The sequence below is a fragment of the Telopea speciosissima genome, chromosome 10 (genome assembly GCF_018873765.1).
Source record: "Telopea speciosissima isolate NSW1024214 ecotype Mountain lineage chromosome 10, Tspe_v1, whole genome shotgun sequence".
In the NCBI taxonomy this organism is placed as follows: domain Eukaryota; kingdom Viridiplantae; phylum Streptophyta; class Magnoliopsida; order Proteales; family Proteaceae; genus Telopea; species Telopea speciosissima.
In genome coordinates, this window is record NC_057925.1 from 21690442 (window position 1) to 21703030 (window position 12589).

General features: G+C 40.8%; 1 protein-coding gene across 1 annotated transcript; it reads left to right on the forward strand.

Moving 5' to 3' along the window:
* Window positions 1-347: 347 nt before the first annotated feature.
* On the forward strand, window positions 348-12030 carry LOC122643427. The gene is made up of 6 exons (XM_043837047.1): window positions 348-733; window positions 6891-7187; window positions 7282-7369; window positions 7455-7721; window positions 7819-7930; window positions 11732-12030. The coding sequence occupies exons 1-6, from the start codon at window positions 348-350 to the stop codon at window positions 12028-12030; spliced, it is 1449 nt and encodes a 482-aa protein (XP_043692982.1).
* Window positions 12031-12589: the final 559 nt, after the last annotated feature.

The window sequence follows — 12589 nt, forward strand, 5'->3', positions numbered from 1 at the left end:
CTCATTGTGTCCTCCTAGATCTCTTGGAAGCACCCAAGGAGTAGAAGGAAATCTCGGCCAGGCTGTTCTGCCTCTGTTTTCCACCAGCTGCAATGTTTTTTGGCTCTTGTTGCTTCAATAGGTTCTTGTTTGACCAGTTTCTTTGGTCTATTTGAATCGTTTTTTGGTAAGGAACAATACTCATCCTTACTCCGTGGTTGTTTGATCAGTTTTTTAGGATTTAAAGGCCTATATTCAGGCTATTTATCTCTGTTTTTCCTGGTTTTCTATTGCTGTATTTGTGGGACTGTTGTTGTGGTTGAGATATTTGTTATTTGGGCCTATCAAGTGTTTGATTAAAGGTCAAAATGGGTGACAAAGATGCTGCAACACCCTTGCCTCTTGTAGACACAGCCCAAACAGCCCCATTTCTTCCTTCCTCCTTTGAGAGTCCCAATATCCAACTCCCTATTGCCAAACTTGAGAACCACAACTATTTGGATTGGTCCTGGTCCATGAAATTGATTCTCCGGTGTAGGGGAAAGATGGGTTACATCAATGGTAGTATACAGGCTCCTCTTCCGACTGAGCAAGGATATCCCAAGTGGGACTCTGAGAATTCCCTGGTGATGGCCTGGCTTCTTTTCTCCATGAAGCCTGAGATTGGAAGAAGATTTATGGGCAAGAAGACTGCCAAGGACATTTGGGATAGTGTGGCTCATATTTTTGATCGGGTTGGGGACTCTACTAAGGTGTACCAACTTCTCCAATAGATTGTTAGCTTGCGCCAGGGTGAGAGAAGTATCTCTGAATACTATAGCCTTGTTGTGGGCCTGTGGGAAGAGTATGACCATTATAGAGATCTCCAGTTATGCCCTACTGATGAGGTCAAGGTGCATCGGTTGTTTGAGAGAGAGAGGGTCTTATTTCTTCTTGGAGGTCTTAATGCTAATTTTGAGCCTCTTAGGATGCAAATCCTTGGCCGTCCAAGTCTTCCCTCACTAGAGGAGGTGTGTGGATATCTACAGAGTGAGGAGACCCGTAGGGGTGCTATGGGGACTGCCCCCACTGTTGAGCACTCTACACTTGTTTCTTCCATCCCTTAGGACTCCACCAAGGGGGCCGATAAGGGGGTTGCTAAGGGAGCTGTGAAGGGTCGATTCCTATGTGTCATTGTGGCAAGAATGGGCATACTAAGGATTTTTTCTAGGATCTCCATGGGAAGCCCCCTGCTGGTTCATCTGGAGGGCGAGGACAGCAGAAGAAAGGGCCTAAGGCTCATGTTGGAGTTGTTGAATCTGATGAATCCTCTCTTTCCAAGGAGGACATTACTGCATTTCGCTAGATTGTGGCTCATTTGGATGGTTCCTCTGCCACTTCCTCATGTTCCTCTGCCACCGGTTCTTCCACTGCACTGCAGGCTTCCTCCTCTGGCCTCACCTCCTGGGTCATTGACTCAGGTGCCACAGATCATATGACTGGTAGGTCACAGCTATATAATTCCTATTCTGTTTGTTCTAGGAAAGATAAGGTAAAAATTGCTGATGGTACCTTCTCTTCTATTTCTGGTAAGGGAGATATCCAGGTTGCACCTTTTTTACCCTTGAAGTCTATTTTTCATGTTCCCAACTTTGCCTCTCACCTTCTTTCTGTTAGTCAATTGACTAGATCTTTGAACTACTTTGTCACCTTCTTTCCTACCCATTGTCTTTTTCAGGATTTAGTGACGAAGAGGGTGATTGGCAGTGGTCGTGAAGCTAATGGCTTGTATGTTTTGGAGACTGGTACTTTCCCTATTCTGCAAGCTCAGTCCTATGTTTGTGGGCAAGATGGTGGACGTACTCAGGAGGATATTCTGCTATGGCACCATCGCTTGGGGCACCCCTCCTTTTCTGTTATGAGAAAATAGTTGCCACATTTGTTTACTTCTTTTCCTGTCTCGCATGTTTTTCATTGTGAACCTTGTCTATTTGCCAAAAGTTGTAAAACAGTTTATGCATCTAATGGTAATAGATCTACTTCACCTTTTCATCTTATCCATACTGATGTTTGGGGGCCCTCCCCTGTTACTTCTTTGCGTGGCTTCCGCTACTTTGTTTCTTTTATTGATGATTTTTCTCGGGTTACTTGGGTTTTTCTTTTGAAGCATAAGAGTGATGTCCATGTTGCATTCAAACTTTTATGAGTTAGTGTATACCCAATTTCAAACTCGGATCCAAATTATCCGCTCAGACAAAGGTGGGGAGTATATGTATAGTGGTTTGAAAATCTTTTTTTCTGACCATGGCATTACTCATCAGGTGGCTTGTATTGATACCCCTCAACAAAATGGGGTGGCTGAAAGAAAAAATCGCCATCTCCTTGAAGTGGCTAGATCACTTTGGTTTACCATGCATGTTCCAAAAATTTTTTGGTCTGATGCTTTACTCACTGCTATCTTTCTTATTAATCACATGCCTTCTAGTGTCTTGAACTTCCAGGTTCCTCTTGATCTCTTGCCTTCAAGGTCCTTTTCTTTTTCTCTCCCTCCAAGGGTGTTTGGGTGTATTTGCTATGTCCACATTAGCAAATCTGCCCGCACTAAATTGGATCCTAAGGCCCTGAAATGCATCTTTCTTGGGTGTTCCTCCACCTCAAAGGGGTATAAATTCTATCATCCTCCTACCCATAGGTGGCTCCTCTCCAAGGATGTTCATTTCCTTGAAAACATTCTGTATTTTCAATCCCCTCTTCAGGGGGAGTGTGGTGGTGGTGTTGAAGGTGAAGAGGTTCCCGAGTTTGTGTCATTTCCTTTCTCCTCTCTTGTTTCTATTTCTCCTTTCCAGCTTGACAAAGGGAAGAAAAATTCTGTGGATATTGTTGTTGAGGGGGAGCTTCCTAGTGCACAGGAAAACAGAAAACAGAAGGAGTTATTGGTGTATACGAAGGATAGGAGAAATCCTGCTTCATGGCTTCCTATAAAGAAGACCTGCCAAAATCCTTCTTCGTCTCCTCATCCTGAGCCTTCATCAGTTGAGACAGGTATACCTTCCTCTAATTCTCCATTCTCAGACTTAAATCTTCCTATTGCTCACCGAAAGGGAACTCAGGCATGCACTAATCCTATTGCCAAGTTTGTTTCCTATGATTCTATCTCCCTTACAGATAAAGCCTTTACTGTGGCTATCTCATCCATCTCTATTCCCAAGAATGTAACAGAGGCTATGGCAGATCCAAAATGGAGAGAAGCAATGAACACAGAGATGTTGGCTCTTGAGAAGAATCACACTTGGGATCTTGTTGAACTCCCTAAAGGGAGAATCCCGGTTGGGTGCAGATGGGTATTCACAGTCAAGTTCAAGTCTGATGGTACTGTGGAAAGGTATAAGGCAAGACTTATCGCCAAGGGGTATACACAGGTGTATGGCATTGACTATCAGGAAACCTTTACTCCAGTGGCCAAGCATAACTCCAACCGTGTACTTCTCTCAATGGCTGCAAATCTTAATTGGCCATTATACCAACTTGATGTGAAGAATGCATTCTTATATGGTGACCTAGCAGAAGAAGTATATATGTACTCTCCTCCTAGGTTCAAGCATCCTGGTCATAATGGGAAAGTGTGTCGACTTAGGAAGGCTCTCTATGGACTCAAACATTCTCCTAAGACTTGGTTTGAGAGGTTCAGACAAGCCCTCCTACAAAATGGCTACACTCAAAGTCAAGCTGACCACACATTGTTTATACAGAGGAAGGGCAGCACTATTACAGCTCTCATTGTTTATGTTGATGACATTGTGGTCACGGGAAACAGTGAAGCTGAAATCTCAAAGCTTAAGCTTTATTTGGCTCGACAGTTTGAGATCAAAGATTTTGGTCTATTAAAGTATTTTCTGGAGATTGAAGTTTCAAGATCTAAGCAAGGGATCAATGTTTGCCAAAGGAAGTTTGTTCTTGATCTACTTAAGGAGACAGGCTACTTAGGATGTAAACCAATCTCCTCCCCTATTGAGCAAAACCACAAACTAGGAGAAGATTGTGGTGAACCTTTGGTGGATGCTGAAAAGTATCAGAGGCTAGTAGGTAAACTTATCTACCTTTCACTCACCCGACCTGACATCATCTATGCTATTGGAGTAGTGAGTCAGTTTATGCATGCACCCAAGATTGGACATCTTGATGCAATTTATAGGATCCTCAGGTATTTGAAGTCATGCCCTAGAAAAGGTCTTCTCTTCTCTAGGAATGGTCACTTATGAATTGAAGTATATACGATGTTTGATTGGGTGGTCTATCTCTCGATAGGAGATCCACATCCGGATACTGTACCTTTGTTAGAGGCAATTTGGTCACCTGGAGGAGTAAGAAACAACCAGTGGTAGCCAGGTCAAGTGCTGAAGCAGAGTTTAGAGCCATGGCTCATGGTGTGTGTGAAGTCTTGTGATTGAAGAAGCTTGTCCAAGAATTGGGGTTTGAGACAACTGAACCTATGAGTCTATATTGCGACAACAAGGCAGCCATCAATATTGCTCACAACCCAGTTCAACATGATAGGACAAAGCATGTTGAGGTTGACAAACACTTTATTAAGGAGAAAATAGACTCTAAGGCTATTTGTACTCCCTTTGTGAAGACGAATGAACAAGTGGCTGATATCTTCACCAAAGGACTTGGCTCCAATCACTTTAGTTTTATGTTAGACAAGCTGGGTATGTATGACATATACCACCCAGCTTGAGGGGGAGTGTTAAGAATGGTTGTATTGTATTAGGGGTATATGTGTAAATATCCCTTGTATTATTTTCTTATTTTTTGTCATTTGTATAAGGCCAAGGGCCTAGGTGTAATTTATTATTCTTTTCAATATAAGCATGTTAGCCTCTAGGTTAGAGACATAACACTTGAACACCAAAACCGTGGTTGCTCTCTTCTCCTTCTTCAACCTAAAATCTAACAAAGTGATGGGGTGGAGAGGTGGTGGATTAATGCCCAACGGCTCCATAGACTTGGGAGTAAGGGTGTCAATTTGGGACTGGAACCGGGAACCGTCCCAATACTGTCCCGCTAAAACCCAGTACCGGATCATACCATTAGTAAATGGGACGGTACTGGTATCTTTGGTACCGAATGATTAATGGGACGGGACGGTTCTGGGATGGGATTCCCAACGGTACCAGTACTAAAATACCAATTAGGTACCGGATGGGGACCGAAACTACTAGTACCGTTTAAAAAGAAAGAGTATATCAGATCATTTTTTTTTTTTAAAAAAGGGTATAAGATTTAGGACTCATTAGGGTTTCACTAATTGCCTTTTGAATATGAAGAAGAATAACAGGTCAACAGCTGTAGCTTGAAGTCTCTCCTCACAGAACCTAGCTACTACAGTGCTACTCCCTCCTCCCTCCTCCCTCCTCCCTCCTCCCTCGACCAATTACATCTACCAAGTTATTTCTTTTTGCACTTCGTACTTTGTACCATACTACCATGTGACGTGTGATAAATAGAGTTTTGTTTAGGAAAATCAAAGAGGGAACACAATGGGATTCTTCCATTTTGTAGGACTTCTCTAGATTTTAAAAAAAATGAAAGGCTTATTACATGTGATCTTAGGCGAGTTTGAAGAAGTAAAACTATGATTTCATAATTTTTTTTTTTTTTTTTTTTTTCTTTTTGGTAAACCTATGATTTCATAATTTAAGTTGCTTTATAAAAAGCAGTAGACAACTTAGGTTTCATGATAGTGAAAAAATTCCACAACACTAATAAACCCGTCTTGTTATAAACAATTAAACTTCTTCTCCTTTTTTTTACAGTGCCTAAAACAGTTTAAGACCTGGTACCGTCCCATCCCGCTAATAATTGGGACTGATATCTAGGTTTGGTCCCGTTAACTAAATGGGACAGTACTGGGATTGGCACTTTTGGTACCGATACCGGTAGCATCCCGTCTCAAATACCGGGAACCGTTGCAATTGACACCCTTACTTGAGAGTAATTTGTTGTGAGTAATTTACAGGATTAATGGGTAATTGAGTAATGGTAACTGATGTGCATGAGTGTTGGGGGTGTAGAGGTGGTGGACTAATACCCAACGGTTGCATAAAATTGGGTGTAATTGGTTGACCTTTTGTAACTGAAAGTGGGTTCACGTTTCTTTCGGTCGTGGGGGTTTGCTGTGGGTAAATGATAGGTTTAAATGATATTTTATTACAGGGTAATGGATGGAGTGAATGTGCATGAATAATGGGAGCGGTTAATGCTAAGTGAGAGGTAGGGTCGGTTACGCCAGCTGGTGGTGATGTGGCAAACTCAGCGGTAGCCCTTGTTGACCGGCAGGACCTCGTGGCTGTTTCCGGTGACTGGGGAGGAGGCGATGCTGCAGGCAGAATGGTGGTTGCATGTTCTAGAGTGTCTATAGCTCTATATTGGCTCCAAACAAAATAGGAAAGAGTAGATTCTCAAAAAAAAAAAAATAAAAGGGTTGAGTCACCGTTGGTACTCCCAATTTGTAATATTAGGGGTTTTCCAATGTGTGGGCAATGCCTCAGATTGTCCAGGCAATATGCCTTCACACTAAAGATGCTAGTAACCACCTTCCTCTTTTCTGCCTAAGAATCGAAGTAATTGGTTATTTTGTATGGGCAATCTCTCAGAATCTGTAGGCACTATATCTTCACACTAAGGATACTAGTAACCTTCCTTTTTTCTGCCATTATTCTGTAATGGTAAGTGTAATATTGTATCTTCCTTTGTTAGTGTTAAAATTAAATTTCTTTATCTAACAAACTCTCATTTTCCAAACAACGTGTACAGTTTCTGGCTTTATAAATTCTTTCAATATTAAAGCCACATAACTATTAAGAAATTTAAACTACCTTCTTCTTTGTTCTTCCTTCAATTATGTACTCGTTTCTGTCTTTCAATTTCAGTTCTTTCTTCTTTTTATTCGTTCTCTTGTTTTCCTCCTCATCTTCTTCTTCTTCTCATCAAATTATAATTAACTCCACATCAGAATTTCAGGGTTACACTGCAATATCAGAGTTTAGACTGTTTAATAGAAGAACTTTATTTGAATGTCTTGATCCGAATCCGTTTCTTGAATTCAATATCAGTGCAGGAAGTAGATCAGGACTCTCTGATAATGAAAATGTAACAGTTACTGTTAGTGGGGTTTTGGATCCTACAAATTCTGATTGGGTTGCCATGATCTCACCTTCTTCTGCCAGGTTAGTGAAAACTAAATTTAAAATCTCCATTCTACTTTGTTCCCTTGCACATCTTATACCCTTTACAATCGCGGTTTTTCGGTTTTGTGGGCAGTGTTAAAGGTTGCCCTTTGAGTGAAGCATTCTACATTCAGACTGGAGATGTTAGTAAACTACCACTTCTCTGCCATTATCCTGTTAAGGTAAATTAAACCCAATTGAGAATTATTAAGATCAAATTAGTTGAAGGGTTTAAATGAAATTTCTTAATTTTTTTTGGAACTACAGGCCCAATTCTTGAGTAATGATCCAGATTATCTGGGTTGCAAGAAGCAAGAATGTAAGAGATACACAAAGGGCATCTGTGTATTAAAAACATGTGTTGGTTCAGTAACATTTCATGTTATTAACATCAGAACAGCTATAGAGTTTGTGTTGTTCACTGGAGGGTTTGAAAATCCTTGCATTTTTAGAAGAACAGGTTCTGTGAACTTTGCTAATCCAAAAAGCCCATTGTATGGTCATCTTTCGAGCATAGATTCCACTGGAGAATCGGTAATTCAGTTTCTTATGTGAATATATATATATAACTGTGTTTATAGCAGTAGAGGTGTGAACTAATAAGATGATGTGATGTGTTCTTTTGGAGCAGATGAGATTGACATGGGTGAGTGGAGAACAGCAACCTCAACAAGTTCAATATGGGGATGGAAAATTCCAAAGTTCAGAAGTAACTACTTTTACTCAAAAAGATATGTGCAGCAGTGAGTTCGATCTTAATCTCTTGCCTTTTGCATTCTCCTTATTTTGGTATTTCTGGGTATTTTCTCTTTTTTAATTCATTATCTTCTTCTTAATCGGTTAAACGGCAAAATCTTCATGAATAAGGGGGTGGGTTTTGGTATTATAAGGGCCTTTATCCCAGGGATCTTTATCTTTTCAAGTGTGGTGCACTGTCCGATGTGTATCCGGTGTCCCATGTAAGTGCACTGGGCAGTGCACTGCACTTGAGAGAGGATAAAAATTCTTATCCCGATCCAAGGATTTCAAGTACAACCTTGTACCATGCATGATCATACATGAAACCTTTTGCCTTTTTATTTTGTTACTATAAGTTCCTTATTAATGATATTGTAAAATTTTGAGGGAAATGCTTCCAAAATAGGGAATTTAAAAAAAAAAAAAAGAGCTTCCAAAAGAGATTGTCGGTGGCATGGTTCGTGATCTCAGTATCGGCTGGATCGGATCGGATCAGTTGATACGGATCGAGATCGCCCAAACTCGGGCAAGTATGACACTTTTGTCATTATTTCACTCTAATCTAGTCAAGTTGGGCATGATCGACATATTTGCTCCAACTTGGGGGGGAGTGTTGAATAATGTAAACCATAATACCGTGGGGGTATTCTGGTCTTTTGGGTGCTTTATTATTATGTTTTATAGTTGTTTATATACTGCCTAGCTGTATCGGCTAGGCAGGGGTATTTTGGTCATATAATTTCATATTCCAGCATTATAAATAAAGGTGCCTGGGTGATCACTATAGATCATTCAAGCTTTCTCAGTTCTGGTTTTAGTATTCTAGTTCTGAACATAAAATTACCTCATAGGTGAAACAGAAAAAGAAAGTAATAACTTGATTTGCAGGTGAAAGAAGCCATTTTGCAAATAAAATCAAGGCCCTTAACCGTCTGAAAGCCAACCTTCTTGTGATTGCGATGGAGCAGGGAGTATCCAACGTGAAGAACATCAAGAGAGATTCCATTGATGATTTGTGGCATCAAGAGACCCGAAGGAGGTATGTTTGTCATCCGTATAAGTTAGTGCAAGATGTAAAAACTGGCATCCAGCTGCCCAACTTGAATTCTATTTTGGATGGTAATATTGAACCTCTTATTGGAGCTCATATTAGTTCTAGACGGGCAAGTGACATAGTCTAAACTGTATTAGCTAGTTTATTTGTATTCCTTTCAAAAATAGAGATTAGTTTCTGATTTTATTTTTTCCTTATTCATAATTTAAATCACAGATTTCTTTTTTCCAGCTTATCTCAGTTTCTGTATAAAAAATAAAAGGATAATCCAGAACTATGATGCATTTCCTTCAGATTGTAGAATATTAATTTGTAAGATTAAAAGACCTTCTATAGGTAGTATATTTTTGTCTAGAGAGTGTAATTAAGCATAAGTGCTCTCTTCTGCAAAGTTTGTTATTGCATCTCATATGTTTAGTACATGGTTCATCATGCCTTGGGTTTTTATTGGAATTAAAGATACGAAAATTAAAACGTAGATCAGTTTATCTCAATTCATTGGTTTCACCCTTTAAGGAGAGTTCCATGTAGTTTAACAATTCTCCAAAAAATTTTTTATGGCATGTCTCTTATTAAATTCCAGTTCATTCATTTTGTGCATCAAGATTTTGAAAGATTCTGCTTGAAAAAATTGAAGATAAACTTTTTGGTGGTCGACGACCATTATTTGGACTTTGTTTTTGTGATAGTTGTTTAACTTGGACTGTGAGTTGCATTATTTAAGTTTTTGATCGTCTCCTTTCATGTAAGCAGGTTTCTACATTTCTCCCTTTCTTTTCTTTGCAGATGGGGGGGTTGTCTATTTTATTTTTGGAAATAACATTACCTCATTTGTCAACAAAGAAAAAAAAAAAAACCAGAGATACACAGCAGCTTGGGTTTTTTTTGTAAGGGGTTAGAAAGAAAGTTCCCAAGTAATTCCTACATTCTTTTTCTACACTAGAGTGTAAAACACCTGTCCACAGTCCATATATGCATTTCTAGTCATAGTTGTCAAGCTGCCGCTTAGGCGTCTAGATGCCTTGGTCGGCTTGGTGTCGCTTTGCGATTGTGTCTTGGCCCCCCCTCTAACGTCTTGGGTCACCTTGGGTTGCCTAGACGCCGTGACAACTATGCTTCTAGCTTTATTTATCCAGGAAGAAAATATAGCATATTTGAACAAAAACCAAATTATGGTCTAACCCAAACATCAAAGAATTAACCATTCCATAAGTTCCCAATTTTCAAGAAATCAATATTTTAGAACATGTTTTTCCTTGTTTGGAAAGTCTACCCTTTCTTTTGACCAAGAGTTGATCCTATTGGAATTGTGTCCATCAAACCCGGGTTATTAAATTAATGAATTTAATTTTTGCATGATTTTATTTAGGCTTATAAGCATGTTCCATAGGCCTTAACCTAAAATGGGTCTCGATTATGGATGAGACTGGACATCCCGTTAATATGGTTGTTGTTGTTGCAAGATTCGAACCGTGCTGTCTCGGACCCGAGTTGACCAATACAAAAGAACAGAACTAGACAAGGAGTGTCAGCCTGAACCGACGGAGTCACTCCGATGCCTAAGTTATACCTCTCGCAACAGATAAATCTCAAAGTAGAGAAAATGATAAGTGAATTAGCCCCTTTACCTGTGCCAAGGATGGCAATTTATAAGGTTGAGCTGGTAGATCAGTGTAGGGCTTTAGATGCCCATAGACCATTATCTGTGACTCCTATTTGTGTAGGTGGCATCCTCCGGGGTGGACACCTATTATTAGAGAGTCACAAAGAATGCATGCTACTAATCGGGCTGGTTACTTGTTGAGTTAATCTCTTCCTTTGGTTTAGCCTGCAAGCTACCCAAGTTATCTCCTCGGCTGGGGTGGCGTTGATTCCTTGCTGGTTGCTGATCTGTATATGCTTAGAATTGACTAACTGTACTTAGATAGCTTGGTTCGTTAGAGCTCAAGCCAACCTGTTGGCTGAGCTCAATCGTGACTTGATTTTAGTTTGCTGATCAGTTACATGTTCGTTGACGGTTGGGCTGTTGTTAACTGTCCAATTTCACATCTGCTAATAAGATCGGTTCGGGTCCCTAAAGGACAGGTGGCAGAACGTGATTTGTACCGGTTCATCAAATGCCCCCCACTCATTCGGGTTGGTATCAACCCGAGTAAGTAGAGTCTTTGTTTAGTTACAGTTCGGTGCGGTTTCATTGATCTAGGGTTTATATTTAATGCATTGGACCGTATCTCCTTGGGAAAGAGCGACGCGTGGTTTATTTTTGGCAGGAGGCTTTCCTTACCTGCCACGTGTTGGCTTGTCATTATGGCGTCTCGGGTAATCAAAGCGTGTTTAGATTGTGTTCGTTCATCACGACAAATCCTGATCGTTGATTTTCGCTTGCCTTTCCCTATAAATAGAAGACCCCTAACTTTCATTTCTATCTCTCGTCGCTTGCCTTGTGTTCGGAGATCGCGTAGCTTACGGTGGGGTTTGTTAGCTTGGAGTTCAGTCTGGCAGGCAATGTTTAGTTTGACTTTGTATCGTCTGTTTTTAAGCTTGGCTCGTCATAAGTAAGTACTCCATCCATGGCTTATAGTGGTAGTGATTATGAATTGCCTAACCTAGAAGGTTCTATCCTTGGGATGACCAATGGTACCGATCCTTTGAGTAGTCTCCACCTCTAAGATATCCTCAGTATGACCTCAGAGGAGGTTTCATTGGGGAATCGTAAGTTAACCCTGACCTAGGGAGGTCCAACCTGATTTAGGTAATACATTAGAGCCCGATCGGGAGATCGAAGTTGATTCTTCTGCCCATCTGACCTTAGGAGGGCAGGATCAGATTGCTGGTCTAGTCATTGAAGCGGATGAGGTTGATGTTGAAGCCATAGGTGCAGATGCAACTCAAGACGAGGCCGTGGAAAGTCAGGGCTCAACCGATCATGATAGTGAAGAGACTAAGTTTGACGAGAAGGTTGCGCAATCAGAAGGCGCCAATGCTGTGTCCAATGTTCTTACTGAGTCGGATTTGGCTCATTTAAGGAAGAAGTTCAGGATCCCATACTAGGTCGTCCTCAGGATACCCTTGGAGAACGAAAAAGTGCGTCATGTGTAGAAACCTTGGGTCAGCCTCTATGAGGTCGCCTTTCATAATGGATTGAGGATCCCTCTTACAGATTGGGTCAAGGAGATTTTCAACCATTGGCTCTTAGCTCCGTGCCAGCTAGTGCCGAACTCATGGAGGATCATGTTTGGTTTTTATATTTTCTTTAAGATGATCAAGTGTGAGCCAGACCTCGCATTATTTCCCCTTTTTTTTTTATGTTGAATAAGTGTAAGAGAGCCGAACTCATGGATTCTTTTTTTACACAAATGCCCAGCTTGGTGAAGAAATGGAAAGATCGGTTCGTCTACGCCGATATCCCCAGTTCGCCCTTCAGATCAAAGTGGGTAGAGATGGGTTTAAAGTTCGTGAACCGATCTCTTCCCCTGACTAGGAGTGAGAAGGAGTCAGTTGAGCTAGCCGTAAAGGCGAAGCGTTTAGGCGTCATAAAGCTGAACTCCGAGGACTTTCTTTGCAAGTGGAACCTGGGGACTAAGGCGGCCGATCCAAGCTTGTTAAAGAG